The sequence below is a fragment of the Astyanax mexicanus genome, unplaced genomic scaffold (genome assembly GCF_023375975.1).
Source record: "Astyanax mexicanus isolate ESR-SI-001 unplaced genomic scaffold, AstMex3_surface scaffold_38, whole genome shotgun sequence".
Lineage (NCBI taxonomy): Eukaryota > Metazoa > Chordata > Actinopteri > Characiformes > Acestrorhamphidae > Astyanax > Astyanax mexicanus.
In genome coordinates this window covers 1266444-1285623 of record NW_026040048.1, presented here as the reverse complement: position 1 = coordinate 1285623, position 19180 = coordinate 1266444, and the positions used below count along the sequence as shown (strand labels likewise).

General features: G+C 38.1%; 1 protein-coding gene across 1 annotated transcript; it reads left to right on the top strand.

Moving 5' to 3' along the window:
* Positions 1-3360: 3360 nt before the first annotated feature.
* On the top strand, positions 3361-14319 carry napsa (napsin A aspartic peptidase). The gene is made up of 9 exons (XM_022682945.2): positions 3361-3564; positions 4035-4242; positions 5406-5529; positions 7091-7209; positions 7861-8060; positions 10531-10653; positions 12040-12184; positions 13364-13462; positions 13600-14319. The coding sequence occupies exons 1-9, from the start codon at positions 3497-3499 to the stop codon at positions 13759-13761; spliced, it is 1248 nt and encodes a 415-aa protein (XP_022538666.2). The 5' UTR covers positions 3361-3496; the 3' UTR covers positions 13762-14319.
* Positions 14320-19180: the final 4861 nt, after the last annotated feature.

Genomic DNA, 19180 nt, shown 5'->3' with positions numbered 1-19180 from the left:
CACTTTGACGGGACTGAGTTCTTAGATTATGTTGAATGTGCCACTGTCCAGTCTTTCCTATAGGTAAGGATAACAACACATACATTAACACAACATAAGGACATGGCTCTCCCAATCAAAACAGGAGATGACCTACCCAACATTATGGAGGAAGAAGATGATGCTCATGCCTTCTCCAGCTATTTCCCTTCATCTGGACAGGACTGGAAAAGACAATGACCAGTCCCTCGGTAAGTGAAGGAAATGGTCAGGGGAAATACTGTGTATCAGTAATGAAAATGGCAAAGCTGGACAACTGATGGACTTCAATGATGTGAACAGAAGATCATCATGACTGTAGCAGCCATGAAGGATGTTGAACATCTTCAAAGAAAAAAATTACATGAATTATGAGAACAACATAAATAAAAAAACAGTAATAAGACAACGGTGAAGACATTCAGAATGACAAGGAGAAAGACTTTAAAGACACAGAGGTGGACATTGAAAGAGATGAAGAGTAGGACATAGGCACAAACAAGGAGATGGAAATTGAAAAGGACTTTACGGAAGACAAGGAGGACGACTTTGAAGAAGACACTGAGGTGGACATTCAAAAAGACACTAATGTGCAGATTGAAGACAGCTGAACCTGAGAAGAACACAGAGAAATCACAGAAAGGGCAGTGTGGACTGAGTTATGAGAGAGTTGACGTTATGATGATAAAAACTGAGCTGAAGATCTAATGATGTTTTTTTTTAATGAAAATTCGAATCTATATTATTTTAATAAAGAATAAAAAAATGTTTAATAAAGTTTAAAAACATTTAACCCCTGGCTCAATGTTTTATTAAAGAAAGAGAAGAGATGATCCAGATATAATATTTAATATTGGAAGTGATTTGAAAATTGGTCGTAAATTTTCCTGATCTTGTCCAATAGAAGAAAATAATGTAGAGAAGAATGCCACACGTGGAGAAATCTGAAAAAAGAAAAAGAAGTAAAAGAAGAACGAGGAGAAAAGACAGAAAAATACATAAAACAAATATCAGAATGGTCTGACAGACAGAGGAGATAAAAATGAAGAGATCACCAGCAGAGCTGCTGTACAGCAGGTCAGACTACCTTCAAATTATTCCCTTTATAATCTGCTGTTTATCCTCTGCTTTTTCCAAATATACTACAGAAAATGTTTACACGCGGCTTTTTCTAATGAAGATTGACATGTTGAGGGATGGGTCCTTAGTGATGATCTGTGTTTCTAATTGGTTCTGTCACACAAAACTTAAAAGCGAATCAACCAATAACAGAAAGGTAGGTGATGACAGACACACGAATCCACCAATCAGACAGGACGAGAGGCGGAGCAAAAGACGGAGCCCTTATTTCTAGGTTTGCAGCTCCGCCCGAGGTTCCAGTTCTTACGATAATGACGGTAACTGTGGCTGCATTCAGAAACGCACACTACCCTACTAACAAGCATCCTAAACACTCAGTAGCCTACAGTGTGAGGTAGTGTGTGGATTTGAACGCCCCCATCTGTCTTCTCGTGACACCAGAGAACTTTTACAGAGAGAAAATCCACTGAAAAATGTGTGCGGGGATCATCAGACAGCAGAGGGCGCCCGCGAGTGAGTCCAAAATAAATAGATTCGTATGGAGCAAATGACCAAATTTAGAGTTTATGCGTGAATTATAGTTTTTAAACTAAAAAATAAAAATAACATTAAAAATCTTAACATAGAACAATATCACATGCTTCGGTACAGAAGACATGGTCCAGTTATAAGTCTTTTAAATGTGCTCTGTATTTATCTATACTCTTTGGCCTTACCACTTTGCCCTACCCCTCTATTGCGTGTGCACACCTAGGGGTAGGGGTCCCGATTCTTCTTTAGTTGAAGAGATAGACAGAAGTGTTAGAGGTATGTGGCTCTTTAAACATTATTTTTTCAGAGGTTCACTTAAAACAGAGGGAAATAAGAATCACTGACAAGATGGCAGGACAAGCGTCCATAGAAACCTATGAATTTGAGTATTTTCCTTGTTAAAAATGATGGTACCCACTATATTACCATAGTGTACTGTGTAATTTCCATGTTTTATGGCTTTATCATGTTTTTTCCCATTCCATCTTAAATCATTTAAGAAAAAATATATAAAATAAAATACAATAAAAGCAATTTGGGCTCCCCATCACAAAAAATAAGGAATGGACAATAATTATCCAATGCATCACCTCCTGCACCCTTTCTGAAGAAATGAGAACTAGGTAACCAGCAGCAAACTTTAGCTTTTAGAGACCACTTCAAAATGATCGGTTTCTCTCATGTTACTATTTATAAATATATTTAAGTTAAATAAACATTGTGGTTTTATTCTATAAACCACTTACAACATTTCTCCCAAGTTACAAATACGAATATTGTCATTTAGAGCATTTATTTGCAGAAAATGAGAAATGGTCAAAAGGCACAATGTTTTCAAACCTATAAAAATTCAAAGAAAACAAGTTCATATTAATTTAGAAGCAGTTCAGCTTTGTTTGATGGGTTGTGACCAACTTACATCTTACATGACTGGATTCAGAGGTGTTTCAATGGGGATCAAGTCTGGAGATTGACCAATAACTTATTTGAATGTCAGTCTGCAGCCGCACGATGACATCAAGTGACCTATAAAAAGAATGGCAAATGGCAGTTGGGGTGAAGTGCATGGAAAGGACAGTTTAAAACAATATTTTAAAGGCAGGACAAAGGACCTTCTTCGATGAGAACCAAAGAAGAGCCAGACTGAAGTCTGCAAAAGACCATAAGGATTGGACCATAGAGGACTGGAGTAAGATCATTTTTTCAGGTTGTCTAATGTTCAATGGAGACCTGCAGACGTGTACAAGCCACAGTGTGTTGTAGTTTATAGAATACAACCACAATGTTTATTTTACTCAAACATATAGATAGTTAAATCAGAGAAACTGATTATTTTGAAGTGGTCTCTTAATTTTTTTACAGAGCTGTATTTGTATCTGGGGCTTCAAGGATTGTTCCAATTATTTTGAGGTGGATTTCACCCCTTTACCTTGTTACTCTGTTCTTAGGGGAAGGGTACAAAAGAGAAATGGGATTGAGCTTTTATCTGCAGCATCAGCTCAGTCACAGTAGCAGTAATGCAGTGTATTTAGAGCATAAAACCTGTTTGCTGTAGAATTATGGAAAATGCAAATATGCTTTTTTTTATTCCTTTAAAATTAAACGAATATCATGAACATGTAGCCTGTTTTTAATTTCAGGGTTTTAGCCATGTAGCTCCATTGACCCCCATTCACTGCGTGCTCCCTCGCGGGCTCCCTCTAGCGGACTGCAGCACTTTCTGATATAACAGGGAAATAGGAAGTGAGCATCTCTCCATAAACCGGCGCTGGTTTAACATTCACTTGTGCGCCACAGCGCACACAGAAGGGTATATTAGTAGCTAGAAGTGAAATATCATCAGTTTTGAGCAGAAAAAGAAGAAAGCATGGCTGGATTTGGTCGGTTTTTGGGTTTGGTGCTGCTGTTAGTTGTCTACAGCGATGCAGTCATCAGGTAGGTTTTAACTAGCTTAAATGACTAAATGATTAATGTTAACCGAACAGTAATGGGATTTTAATGTTTCTTTGCTATTTTTAGTGAAATATGTTGACGGAAGCTAATTAAATGCTACACGTACATATCTTTTAACACTTCGCCTATTACTAAAAGGAAGTAAAACAGCTTGTTTTTCGAATTGCCCGTTCCACCTTAAATGCGACCGCAGTTACCATCAAATTACAGTTTGGCAGCTGCAGGCGCTCCCGAGCAGTTGGTGCACATTTAAGGTGGAACGTAAAATTCGAATTACAAACTACAAAAACTACCAAACAGAAGCAAACTAAGCACTCTGGCTGTTGCTGTGAACGAACATGACTCTGTATTCAGCTTATTCAGATAAAATATCCACCTCTAAACCTGATAAATGGTTTTAAAACGTGGTTAATTTGTGTCGAGGCTGATAAAACCCTCTGTTTGTTGTGTAGAATTCCCCTGCACAAAACGCGCTCGGTGCGCCGCCTGCTGGCTGACAACGGCCTGACTATCGAGGAGCTGAAGGCCAGGAGCAGAGCCGCTGCAGAGACAGCCTGGCAGGAGGAGCCCACCACCTCCACCGCAGCAACCACCACCCATACCCCAGCAACCACCACCCCTCCACCTCCCCCTGCAGAGAAACTCACCAACTTCATGGATGTAAGCAGCAGTAGCAGCAGCTTTCCACACATATCCACGCAAACAGCAACCTTAAAATGATGGGCGCGTTATATCATGATATGTTACCGATGATATCACAATACTGTGATTCCGTGATACTAAATATATCACAAGGCAATTCTTCACTGCATCTGTGTTACTAAAGAGGATAACAAACTTATAATTAAGCAAATACCAGGAATTATGGGTTTATTGGTTTCAGTTTTACAAAATGTAACCGCAGATATTCTTCACTGCAGGTTTACCCTATTTATTTGATTATGGCGGCATCATATAGAGCAGGGATGGGCAACTGGCGGCCCGGGGGCCGCACACGGCCCTCGTCATCACTCAGTGCGGCCCGCGAATAGATCAAAAATAATTTCATAATTTCATAATTAAAAAAAAAAACGTAATTCTACTTTTGACCGCTAGAGGGCGCTGCCAAACATTCATCATTAGCTTCAATAAATGTTGGGCCTCTGTGGTCTAGTTTTCTGCTATTATTGAATGAGCTATTTGCAATCAGTTTTTAAATCTTTTTTGTTCTTTGTTATAAATGAGTTCAAATGCCTTTTGCACTTTTATAAGCAAATGTTTTGTCCTTGTTGCTTATGAAGGACTTGTTATAATGAACTTATTTTACACAGAGGAACTACTGTATTTGCAATCAGTTTTTTTAAGCAAACTTTTTGTTCTTTGATATGAAGGACTTCCTTTTTGCACTTTTTTTAAGCAAACGGTTTGTCTTTTGCCGTATTAAAATGCATTAATATGCAGAAAATAGTTGTTGATAAATGTTGGTGCTGTAAACATACAGATATTAATTCATATAAAATTTGTTCTTATTGAAAATAATTTGTAGTGTTTTTCATATTCAATTATTTGAAGTGCGAGGTCATGTGGCCCTCCAATGGTCATGCTGAAAAAAATGTGGCCCTCTCCATCATGGAAGTTGCCCATCCCTGATATAGAGTAATGAAGCACTAACAATACAATATCAATATTTTCTTACCCCCCTAGTTACATGTCTATTAAAGACCGCGTTGGTTCTTGTCGTTTCTGAACACTTTCAATGATGTTTCACATGTATATCAGCCTGTGTCCACACCTCTGTGCAGCTGGCATGTGGCTCATCCTGTGTTTGTGTTCTGCTTTGTCAGTCGCAGTACTTCGGTGTGATCAGCATCGGCACCCCCCCTCAGGAGTTCACCGTGCTGTTCGATACAGGCTCCTCCAACCTGTGGGTGCCCTCCGTTCACTGCTCCTTCTTTGACCTGGCCTGCTGTGAGTAATCCCAAATTGTTCTCTGTATGCATTTTGCTGTTGGCATTTGCATCTGCTTTGTATTGTGTGGCTGATGAGCACAGACCATAATTTCAGCACATTTTCTTGTACATAAATAATAAGAACCTGTTTGTTCAAAAGGTATTTTGAATCGATGCAAAAATAGAATAGAAGGCTCTAAAGCAGCCGCCCATTAGCTTCCAGTGTAGGTGTGATTTGTGTCGCAGCACTGAAATATTTTACAGGGTAATTACTGGTGATGTGTATGTAAAGGGCTGGTCCTAACAATAATTGTTTTTCTTTATTAATCCAATGATTATATTTTAATTTATTAATTTAATTTTACACCTATTTAATCTAGTATTTGAATATTATTTGTAAGTGCACTGAAATAATTCTTAAATTATTTCAGTAATTAAACAATTTACAGGCTGTAGCAACAGACCAGTGTTTAAGTGTTTGTTCCTTTCTTAAGGTCAGCTGTGTCCCAAACCACACACTTCTATACTTCTTGTTTTCGGAGTATAGTGCAATAAAGAAAGTACAGTAGATGCAACTTTGAACACTATTGTTACTCTTTTTAAAAGAACATCCAGCAGAACCAAAACAGAGCTGTAAAATGGGCCAGTTCCACAACTACAAACTGTTACATCACAGTCTCAATAGACCCGTTATAGTTACACCCTAATCATTTACCTAAATCCTGCCTGCTATCCACCTTATTCTGTGCAATGAAAAGGAGAGGCGCCATGTTTGTGTACTTTGTGTTGCAGTTTCTGGCGTAGAAGCAGACCATTGATCCAGATTGTTACCACAGTGTTAATTAGTCTTACAGTATACCCGTTTAGTTAGAGGGTGTCACAGTAATTAGTAAAAGAGGAGAAAGTGGCTTGATCAACAGGGTTTTGAGCAAAACACAGAAAGATTGCAGTTTTTAGAAACTCTATTCCTATTCTAACCTCCATCCACCACTTTCCACAGAGGAGGATCTGTGGTTGAAGGAGCTAAATTTAAAGACCCACACAAACGTCCATGCATCTGCTCTTACCATTTAGTGGAGGAGAATCCAACAACAGAACATCCCACTGGCATAACCCAGAACACACACCCATACTCGTGAAGTTTCCCACAGAATAGTAAAAATAGAACTTGTAAGTTTTAAATGTAGCACCTTTACAAATAGCTCTTCTTCTTTAAAAGGCGGTGAATATGTTTATGCTAGCTAGCTAACCTTGCTATAGCTATGTGGAGTCCCCATATATGCTCCTAAACAGCTGTAAACAATGTTTAATAGCCTGCTGAACTGTTGGGTTTCCATAGCTAGGTACTTTATGAACAGGGGTCACAGCAGTAGCTACTTCAGACTGCATTTACTTTAAATATTAGATAACTAGAAACCATTTAATATGAATTGAATGGATGCAGAAGAAACAAACTCTTGAAAGGGATGAGTAAGGTTGTTAAAGAAAATGGATTGCGATCTGAACCAGACTTCTCATAGTTTGTGTGTCTCTCTCTCTCTCTCTCTCTCTCTCTCTTTCTCTCTCTCTTTCTGCCTCAGGGTTGCATCATCGCTATAACTCTAAGAAGTCCAGCACATATGTGAAGAATGGCACTTCATTCTCTATCCGGTACGGGAGGGGCAGTCTGTCCGGCTTCATCAGTCAGGACACGGTTAATGTGAGTCACGGTCACTTAGAGTACAGTCCATCTCTACACAGCCAATCCCTACATTATTCTTCTAAAATCTTAGGATCAAACAGACATTCACTGAATGTCCAAATGTTTGTGGACCCCTCTTTCAATGATCTCAGTAACTCATTGTTGACACAGGTGTGCAAATTCATAGGACTTATGTTTGGGATGAGGTGTGCAGTTGGGGGGTGATAAGATGAGATGGTAATCATCCAGCATCTTGACCTCACGAATGTATTCTGTCACTGAATGTAACCAGATCTCGCAGCAAAGCTCCAAATTTGGGTAGGAAGCTTTACCTGAACTGACTGACTCCATAGAAACGCAGGCAGCTGAAAAACAAGTGAACAGGTGTCCCAATACTTTTGTCCATATAGTGTATGTAATTTATTTATAAAATCACATTTGCAAAGAACATTTAGCATTAAATCATCAAATAATAAGCTTAGTTTCAGAATATTTTCTAATATTGTTCAGATCCAGGACCTTTCACTCTCACTGTGTCTTTATGATAATAATATCAGCTTTCGTTTGGTACCGGTACTTGATGCTGTTCAGGTCTGGATTCTGGGTTCTTATTCAAGTGTTTGTGTTTGTTGTTTTTGTGTGTGTCTTTGTGTCTGTGTGTGTGTTTAGCTGGCAGGTTTAAACGTGACCGGGCAGCAGTTTGCCGAGGCGGTGAAGCAGCCGGGCATCGTGTTTGCGGTGGCGCGGTTTGATGGGGTGCTGGGCATGGCTTATCCCACCATCTCTGTGGATGGAGTCAGACCCGTGTTCGACACAGCCATGGCCGCCAAGCTTCTCCCCCGTAACATCTTCTCCTTCTACTTTAACAGGTCAGTTCAGTGTTTTTATTTATTTTTTATTATTTTAAAATGTTCTGCATTGTAGATTAACAGTAAAATCATCCAAACTATGAAGAAAAATCAATGGAATTATTTAGTAGGGCTGCAACTAATGATTATTTCGGTAGTCGACTAATCTGATGATTATTTTTTTGATTAGTCAACTATTGTTTCTGCCATTGTTTGTCGTCTAGCTCTAAAAACAATAGAAACAACTCAACATGAGATTTAAAAGGCATTTAAAGGCAAAAAATGTTGTTTAAACGAGGAAAGTACTAATATTTAGTGAGTAAAAATATAATCAGTTGTGTTTAAGCACTTTTGGAGACACAGACTAAGTTGAGTGTCACCTGTGTAAGTGTCACCGCAGCACTTTTTGTTATGCTGTACTGTTAGAAATGATGCCCAGGTAGCCCAGACAAGAGCATCCTAAATGCTTTACAGAGTATCATCTATTGTGTTTGTTTGTTCACATACATAACAGTAAACAATGACCAATGCTTTAGTAACTGCAGCTCCATACACACTGTGTGGACTGCAGCAGGTGATCTATTAATCTATGATTAATTAAAATTTTAGTTGTCTTTTAAAAGGTGTTATCACTTTGTTATGCTATTCTATTATCAATATATCAGTGGTATTTAATGGTCTTAAAATGAGAATAATTTAGTTTATCGCAGACTGTTTTACCATAGACGGTCATTTCCAGTCTGTCTGCATGTGAGACCAGCCAGCGCAACATTTAATAAAAGGATCATCTATTTTTGGACCTTTTCCCAGTTTCTTTCGAGTTTTGGTGCCCATCTTCATGCTAAAAACATTCTTGAAAATTCTTACATTCATTTATTTGAGGAAAAAAATATATTAATGTGTCTTAAAATGTCTTAAGTATATCTCTTAAAGGCAGATGGCATGAGGCTCGGATAACTCACAAAACTGTTAATGTATGTTTACTTAAAATATCAGTACAGGAATCACAAGCTTAATGAAAAGCCTCTAAAGGGGATAAATGTTGGTTTCCCCTTACCTGCAGATACCCTGTAAAAATATTGATGATTATTCCACTTAATCCAGCTGAAGTATAAATTTTACAGCTTAATGTTGTTAATGTTGTTTCCTAGGAATTAGAATGAGCTTAAATGTATTCCTTCACAAGGTAGATTTAGACTTTATTGCCTTGTTTTATTCAACTACTTAATGTTAATATTCATATTCATATTATGTACTCAACATTACTGCTCTACTCATGTTTTCTATCATTTAAACTTTATGTACTAAAACAGACCGTTTACAGATCAGTTTAGTTAAAGATGAGTGTGTTAATGTTTAATTTTAGTTTTTTGTTAGACCTCTGCACTCACACTAACACTTACATGAACTCATTTCTAAAAGAAGTGTGAGAATGGTTTGAGTTTCAATTGTTCCTCAAAGCTCAGGCTGTTCCTCTATCTGAACATCCTCTTTTCTGTTTGGGAAATTCACCATTGCATTTTTTAAAGTGAGTAGTGTGGAAAGACTTGAGTAGAAAGAATGTTGTTGTTTCGCTGCAGGCATGTGACACTGTGTGTGTGTGTGTGTGTGTGTGTGAGAGACTGTGACTGACAGTACAGCTTCTTACTGTGTAGTAGGGGAAGGTCTTTCTCTCTCTGCTGCTAGTTGATCAGATTAGTGAGTAAATGGTGGAAAATGTGCAAAAACATGAGTTTTAGCTGCAGCACTAATTCTGTACATCACTTATTTAATCTCTGCTCTTCATCATGCTGTGTTGGACGTTACAGTGACGCGCTATTTTGGGCAAGGGTTGCATGATCTTCACCAAATACCACAAACTACCAGTTTTTCCTGTTGCTAAAGACTGTGATTGCAGTACACTCTACATCCGACTTAATCTATGTAAAACCCATTTTTCTCCCCAATTTACACGGCCAATTACCCAAAGCACTCATTAGGACTCCCCCTATCACTAGTAATGCCTCAACACACCAGGAGGGCGAAGACTAGCACATGCTTCCTCCGATACATGTAAAGCCAGCCAGCGTGCTCAGAGGAAAGCGCAGCGACTTAGTTCCGATACATCAGCTCACAGACGCCCTGTGCTGTGGACATCACCCTAGGAGTGATGTGGGGAGAGAGTGCCATCTACCCACCCGGAGGGAGCAGGGTCAATTTTGCTCCCTCTGAGCGCCGGCAGCTTGAGGGTAAATCTGCATGAGCGGGGGTTCGAACCTGCGACCTCCTGCTCATAGTGTCCCATGTACACTATATTGACAAAAGTATTCAATCAACTATCCAATTTTTTAAACTAATTTTGACTCACTTTCAAGCACCTAGGCATGCTTAGACTGCTTCTACAAACATTAGTGGAAGAATAGGTCGCTCTCAGATGTTCAGTAAATCAGATTAGCTCAAGAACACTAATTTTATACTCTGTGTGTGTGTGTTTTTATTTTTTCCTCTTTAGGGACACTGCAGCGGAGATTGGGGGTGAGCTGATGCTGGGGGGTTTTGATGCGCAGTACTTTGATGGAGATCTTCACTATGTTAGCGTTACCCGTAAAGCCTACTGGCAGTTCCTCATGGACGAGTACGTAAACTTACATACAAACTTACATACATCTTTGCATTTAAATCTGGTGATTTCATTTACAGCAGGGGTGTCCAAACTCTTTTTGTTGGGGGCCAGAAGGAGAAATATATTTGAAGTCACGGGCCACACTCTAATAAAACAAATAATGAAATACCACTTTAAATAATACTTTTTTCCTGATTATTTCATTTACTCACTTGACTTACTATCTTTAACTTTGACAGTGTAGTGTAAACCAAGATTTTTCAAATTGATGTTTAATTTCATGATTTCTCTTAATATTAAACTCCTTAATAACGGCAACTTTTAGACTCTTTGCCCCGTTTTTCTGCGCTAGAAATACGCACCCTCTCCGCTTTTAGACTCTTTGGTCCGTTTTTCTGCGCTGGAAATGCGCACTCTCTCTGCTTTTAGACTCTTTGGTCTGTTTTTCTGCACGAGAAATGCGCTCCCTCTCCTCTTTTAGACTCTTTTGTCCTGTTTTTCTGCGCTGGAAATGCACTCCCACTCCGCTTTTAGACTCGTTTCTGACACCTAGCGTTCAAACTTTGAATCTCACATTATAAAAATCTGCTTAACAGCGGAATTAAATTTCTAAAATACTTCGCAGGCCGCTCCAAAAAAGGAAACGGGCCACAAATGGCCCGCGGGCCGTAGTTTGGACACCCCTGATATACAGGGTGATAATAGTGCTACAGCTTTTAACAGTGGTGGTGAATGAAAGTTCATTTAGTAATTATTTTGTATTTTTTTCCCAACAACAACTAGATTATAATAATATGGTTTGAATATGGTAAAAGTTCTAAATGAATATGTTCCTGCACGATATTGGGCACAGATTTGTGCATCATTTTAGGAACTGATTATTAAGCTTTTAGAAAATAAAATAATCAAAAATCATTAATGCAGCAGATTGCTGTAGTGCTGTGATCTTCCAGGACTTTATAATTATGTATAAATCTCTTCTACCCCTCTAAAAAGCTGTGTAAAGTTTCTAACAGTTTCTGTCCTTCACTTTAATTATTTATAAAGTCCCTAAATGACACATACTGAACATCCTGAGAGCATCACTACAGAACAGTGTGTGAATGTGTGTTTGTTTATATCACATTATTTACAGAATATATGAAAGCTGGGTTAATGCTGGAGATAAATGTAGCTGATTTTAACATGTATTTTGTGATTTTACTGGTCTGCTCCAACCAGACTAACAACTCAAATGATTTAATTAAATGTTTTTCATTTCGTAGAACTAAAACTAGTATCTAGAAATAGTACAAAATGTTAAAAATACAAGTTATGAAATTGTTGTGTCATCTATGGAGCTTACAGACAGTGTTGATGATCCACACTGCCACACTGAGTGTTCTGATTGGTCTGCAGGGTTCAGGTCGGGAGCACCCTCACCATCTGCAAGGGCGGCTGTCAGGCGATCGCTGACACCGGAACCTCCATGATCGTGGGGCCGGTTCAGGAGATCAGAGCTCTGAACAAAGCCATCGGAGCCATCCCTCTGCTGATGGGGGAGGTAAGAAACCCAAACACATTTTATACTTTATTTATTTTCATATATAATATAAAACAGTTCTGTACTCAATAGAATGTAACTTTTTTTCCCGAGTTTAGGGATAAAGAAAACAGTGTCTTTTCCAAATATATATAATTATGAGATATATAGCAATATTTCACCACTGGTTTAGCTTTTGTTCTACTTATTCCCCGCTGCTTGTCTGTGCACTTGTCCGAGACCCACAAACACCAGGACTATCAGCTGGCATTAAAATTTTTTATTTTAAATAATACCAACTACTGTTTAGTGCTTCATCATTCACTCTTCCAAATACAAATCAAATGAACATGATATTTCATTTAGCACAGGCCTCTTCTGACTCACACAAACTAAACACAAACAATATTCTGTAAACATCACATGGTAATTTGCTATAATGAACCCCGCCTACACGATGCGAGGAGAGGAACTGTGATTATGTTGCATGTTCTCAACCCAGGTCCCCACCTCGCAGCTAGGTGAGGGATGAAGATGAGGGTGGTGATTGGGTGAAGGCAGGTGCGAGGTTGCGAGGTGTATATATAGGACCAGGGGGAGGAGCTCGGGAAATTGAGGCGTGGTTCATATCCCAAAACACTTTCTAAAAACATCACAGAAGCTGCATTAAACCATTTAGATCTAACTGTAGAATTCATTCCTTGAATGTGAAAGCTGAGCAGATATATATGGTCCACAGCAGGCTCCAGCTACTGAGTGAATTCATACAGGAAGCAGAAGGAGGAGTGAATGGATGGATACTATAAAGTGAAAAGTTTTATGTGGGATGTTTCATTAATGTTAACACAAGCTATCCAGATTAGTTCTGTATGTGTTCTACATAAATCATTTAGATCGGTTTGGCCATCCGTCGATACAGCAAATCCCTGATCTCCTATATCTGACTTTTCATTATCCTTTCTTCTAAATACTAAGAATTATCCTCTTTAGCAGAACCAAGTGGTATATTGTACAGTATTTGTGGCCTAATCAAATAATACAGAGAGACTGAGTGTAAATATGGATTGTCTTTACCAGTCTTACAGTATAAAACACCACCAGCAAGCTTATGCTATTTAAAAAATAAGTGATAATCATAAGCAGTTACTGGATGTTATAGTCACAGGAGTAATAATGTTTACCTCTGCTTCCTTTCTCTAGTACTTTATTGACTGCAAGAAAATTCCCTCCCTCCCCACGGTCTCCATCAGTCTGGGGGGAAAGATGTTCAACCTGACAGGCAAAGACTACGTTGTGCAGGTAACGCACCGTTAGTGGCTCTCCTCTGGGCATTTCTCTAAACCTCGTCCAGTTTCTTAGTTCTGTGAACATTGACAAGGGTTGTAGGGGGAAAAACACAAAATTACACACACTATTACACACTCTCTCTCTTTCAGGAGACCCAGATGGGTGTGAGTATCTGCCTGTCTGGCTTCATGGGGATGGACGTGCCGCCCCCTGCTGGCCCCCTCTGGATCCTAGGGGACGTTTTCATTGGTCGATACTACACCGTCTTCGACAGAGACAACGACCGAGTGGGATTCGCTCCCACCAAGTAAACAGAAGAGTTCTGAGATTTGAGAACTGTTACACTGAAGAACCAAAGAACCAAAATGGAGAAAAAGAGGATCTGTGATCTTCATCTTTACTAAAGCTTTTTCTTAAAATAAGCAGTTTTATATTAAGCTATTCTTTGTTGATTATTTTAATTGTTATTATAAATTAGATTTAGTTTCAAAAAGCGGAATTTCTCAGTTTAGTGAAATAACTTAAGGTTTTTCAGATAGAAAATCCTTATCTTTGGGCTTAAGTTGATTGATTAACTGAAAGACTCTGCTCTCAGGTCTAAAATTAAGCGGTTTGATGTTGGAAACCTTTAAATTAGCATGCTCTGTTGGTTCCTCTTATTATTGCACTGATTTGCTGTTTGTTTGATAAACTATGCAAAATAATTGACTCCTGTAGTTTTCCTGCAGCTTTTGTATTACCATTTAAACCTGTTTTACCTTTACAAAGATTTGCACTGTAAAAGCTTCTATGTGTGGGATTTAAATAAAGACATGAGGTTTTGAAAGAGTTTGTGAATTAAAAAGCTTCAAAAAATCCAAATGAGTGAATACATGTGTACTAGAGCCTTTGTACAGCCTGGTAGGACCGGGCGATATGGTAAAAATATGTATCCAATGGTGGGATGGTAAAGCGATGGCCTTTTGAACCCCCTCCCATGCTCCATCCAATCACGTTTTTCATTTCCTCCCAATTACTTCAGTCTACTCTGAGACACAAAGTCTATCACATGACATCCAGCATGATCTTAATGAGTGACGCTAATTCAATTTGACTGTAAGTGAGGGGAGGCTTCTCAGAGACACGTGGCTCTCTTCAGGCTGTAGCTCAGCACAGTCAAAAACACAGCAGAACAAGAATAAAGTTGGGAATTGGAGTTCATTTGCAACTCATTTCTGTGTAAGATTAATATAGCATTTAATATTTAATTCAATATTTGCTTAAGTGCTATAAATCAAAACCTTACCACATGATAGTGTCCATCAGTGGGAAATTCCATAGCTGAGTAATTCAGACCTCAGTAAACCTGAGATGATTTGTGAACTTTACTTCAGAAGGCTGCAGAGATAAATGATTAACAGTAATGCTAAACTTAGGCTTCCCAATATCCTGTTGGGGGTCTTTAGTGTTAAATACAAACACAATAACCCACAATAATACAGCAACAACTATAGCTTATTAAAGTGAAGTTAATTTAATACATTTTTGTTTTAATTCTAAACAATAAAAATGGGATGAACTGAAACAATGAAAAGCTTTCAGATTCTACAGGATGCTTTTTAAATCATTACTGAACCTACTTTTTAAGAGTATATCATGGCCATGAAATTCCACTGCAGTGTTAAAGGCATTCATATAACTATTCATTGTGAATGAAATACTTAGCTAATTCATCTAATTTTAAGATAGGACTGAGCAATATGATAAAAAAAAAGTTTCAATATATGTAAGGAAAAAATTACTTAGCACACACTGGTCAAAAAATTTGGCCTTTTATTATTTGGTCGGCCGCCTGTAGCTTTGATTACAGAACACATTCACTGTGGTATCGTTTCCGCAAGCAAGTTTTTATTTCTGTTGAATTCTTTTTCTCCAAGATCTTGAGTATTGATGATGGAAGATTTGGAGTACTGAGCAAAGTCTTCTCCATCACATCCCAAAGATTCTCAATGGGGTTCAGGTGGCCAATCCATGTGTGAAAATGATGATCTCATGCTCCCTGAATCACTCTTTCACAATTCCAGCCCCATGAGTCCTGTCACTGTCATCTTGAAATATGTTCGTGTCATCAGTGAAGAAAAAAAATCCATTGATGGAATAACCTGGTCTATATTCAGTATATTCAGGTAGTCAGCTGACCTCATTCAGGGTAAATCTGGACTCATCAGACTCACATGACCTTCTACCATTGTTTAAGTGTCCAATCTTTATGCTCCCTGACAAACTAAAGTCGTTTTTGCTGGTTAGCCTCACTGATATGTGGTGATATGTAGCTAGCCTTTAGTCCCAATTACTTGAGTTCACTTTGCAATGAGCATGTGGAAATGCTCTTACTTTCACTATTAAACGTATTCCTGAGTTAATCACCTATTACAATCATTACATTTTTTTTTTATTCTGTCTCTCACCATTAAAGTGTACCTACAGCCCCAGATCAATGAAGATGAACAGTCATCTTTTGTTTCTTCTATTTTTTTTTAAATAATTGTGCCAACAGCCACGTGCAGGTCTACAGTTTTCTCCCTGGTGTTCCTAGACAGCTCTTTGGTCTTGGCCATGGTGCAGAGGTTGGAGTGTGATGGATTGATTGTGTGGACAGGTGTCTCTTATACAGTTAACGAGTTAAAATGGGTGCAGATGATACAGATAATAAGTGCCGTTTTAGGAGTAGCTTCTTAAAGAAACCCAGGTCTGTGAGAGATTTCTTGCTGGTTAGTAGGCGATAAAATACTTTATGAAATTAGAGAGACATTAATTAATTAAAATTATACAATGTAAATTTTTTTAAGATTCTGTCTCTCACAGTTGAAGTGCACATGTGATAAGAATGATACCCTAGTGTTTCCCATTGTATTTATCAAAATTCAAATGTATCACAATACAATAATGTATCATCATATTCCCCAGCTCTATTTTGAAATGTTTTTGATTTTTTGAGTTTTTAATTGAGTAATCATGATATACTAATTTATATGCAGGCTTGCCATACACATACACAATCAATTATAAATCACACAGGGGTCGACACTGGAGCTTTTTATTTTTTTTTATTTTCATCCACAGTGGCTCACTGGAAAACATCTCCACCACACAGACTGGATCATACAAAGTGCATTGTGTACCATTCATATCAAGAACCAAACCAAACAAACAAACAAAACAAACAAAAAAATAAATGAATAAAGAAAATAAATGGAGACACTGCATGCAAAGCTGGAGGTATGCAGGGTGGAGGTAGTCTTTGATTGATCGTGTTTGTGATCAATGGAAGCACAGCTTGCGTGGACAGCGGTGCTCAGGATGGACCAAGTTATAAAAGAAAAAAAAAAACAGTGATACTCCTGCAGACAGGGCAATGTCTTAAAGGGGGGTTGTCACTTAGGGTCTAAGCCCTCTGGGGAATTTACTTTCTTTTTTTTTTCAGCTTTTATTGCTTTAACATTTTTCGATAAAATAAATGTTTTTTGTTTTTTTTTCCAATTCTGCATACTGAATACTGAGATAAGTAAGAGACCAAACACTCAGAAATTGCCCTGTCTGCAGAGGACTCAGTTGTATTCTTTTCTCCTTCAGGGAAATTCCACCAATTTCTGTGTGATTAGTCACTGAGACGTAAACAGTCACTGCAACTCAAAGTCGGGTTCAGTGTGCTCCACTGATAAAATGCTTCATTATAGAGAAACTTACAGAATCTGATTTTTTTTTCAGTGGTGATGAATGGAAGCAGGCATGACTAAACACAAATGACTTAACCATGACTAAACACAAATATTGCCATTTTATTTACTATACAAACCCACCAGATGTAGTAGGAAAGTATAGCAACCCCAGACCCTGGACATGCTGCTGGCTGCTGTCAAGAATCGTCTAGTGGAATGCCTGCATGTCTGTAATGGCTGCATTGTATCAGGGCCTTCTGTTGGCGATACTGATACTGTGTTTAAGTGCCAGTATCAGCACAACACTACAAAATATTTTTAAAATAAGTTTTATTTGTTGACTATTTTCATGTATCCCTCCATCCTGAATTCATTTTGTAGAACATTTCAAGACCCAAAAGCTTTTCAAAACTACGGGTGTAAGATAATATCAATATTGCATCACATCACAATATTTTGAATTGCCTTACTGTATTGATAAAAAAAAAAAAAACAGTATTGAGTTTTAATTAGCTCATATGTTAGGAATAGCGGCAGTCAGTGTTTCATATTGTGTTGTGTTTAAAGCCTGCCAAATCATACTCCTCTCTATAAAAAACACACAGATTTTATCCCAAAAGACGCCTATGGTGATGTATGTGTGTCATGGACCCTATAAAAACTGTGTATTGTCCCTTACAGAATTCTGTCCTTTATTTTAACTCTAAAGCAGGGGTGTCCAAACTACGGCCCGCGGACCATTTGCGGCCCGTTTCCTTTTTTGTAGCGGCCCGCAAGGTATTTTAGAAATAGAATGAAAGTTGGCCCGCTGTTAAGCAGGTTTTTATAATGTGAGATTTAAAGTTTGAACGCTAGGTGTCAGAAACGGGCCAAAGAGTCTAAAAGCAGAGAAAGTGCGCATTTCTAGCGCAGAAAAACAGACCAAAGAGTCTAAAGCGGAGACAGTGCGCATTTCTAGCGCAGAAAAACGGACCAAAGAGTCTAAAAGCAGAGAGAGTGCGCATTTCTAGCGCAGAAAAATGGGCCAAAGAGTCTAAAAGCGGAGAAAGTGCGCATTTTTAGTGCAAAAAAACGGGCCAAAGAGTCTAAAAGCGGAGAGAGTGCGCATTTCTAGCGCAGAAAAACGGGCCAAAGAGTCTAAAAGCGGAGAGGCTGCGCATTTCTAGCGCAGAAAAACGGGCCAAAGAGTCTAAAAGTTGCCGTAATTAAGGAGTTTTATATTAAGAGACATCATGAAATTAAACATCAATTAGAAAAATCTTATTTTACACAACACTGTCAAAGATAAAGATATTTAGTCAAGTAAAATAGTGTGTAAATGAAATAATCAGGAAAAAAGTATTATTTAAAGTGGTATATTTCATTATTTGTTTTATTACAGAGTGTGGCCCGTGACTTCAAATATATTTCTCCTTCTGGCCCCCAACAAAAAAGGTTTGGACACCCCTGCTCTAAAGTGACAACTCCTAATTGACATATACTGAACATCCTGAGAGCATCACTACAGGACAGCTAGTCAATGTGGTTTGGTCATCTGACCTTATTATTATTTATTATTATTATTATTTGAATCTACAGCTCATTTCAAACCATTTAACCAATCAAAATGCTTAAATTAAAGTTTTATGTTTCACAGAACTAGTTAGAACCAATTTCTAGAACATAGAACTGATTTTTAAAACAACATGTCAATAATAGTTAGGGAAATGTTGTCATCATATGTGTTACAATGTGTTACATCAGAATTGTAAACTTAAAATATTTACAGCCATGTTCCCACAATAAGAAACCAATATATATGTGAGCTGCTGACTGAATTCATCTGATTAAATTGTGAAATTAGTATCAATAATCAGAAATGGGTCTGGGCTCTTATGAGTTTGGAATATTGTGATTAACACTACGATTGCAGTAGCACAATACATACCATATGTATTATGTACCATAAGAAGAATCGTTTTGCCAAATATTTTTGCCAGTACACAGCCCTACTCAAAACTACTGTAAAACTAAGGCATTACGCAGGCTATTC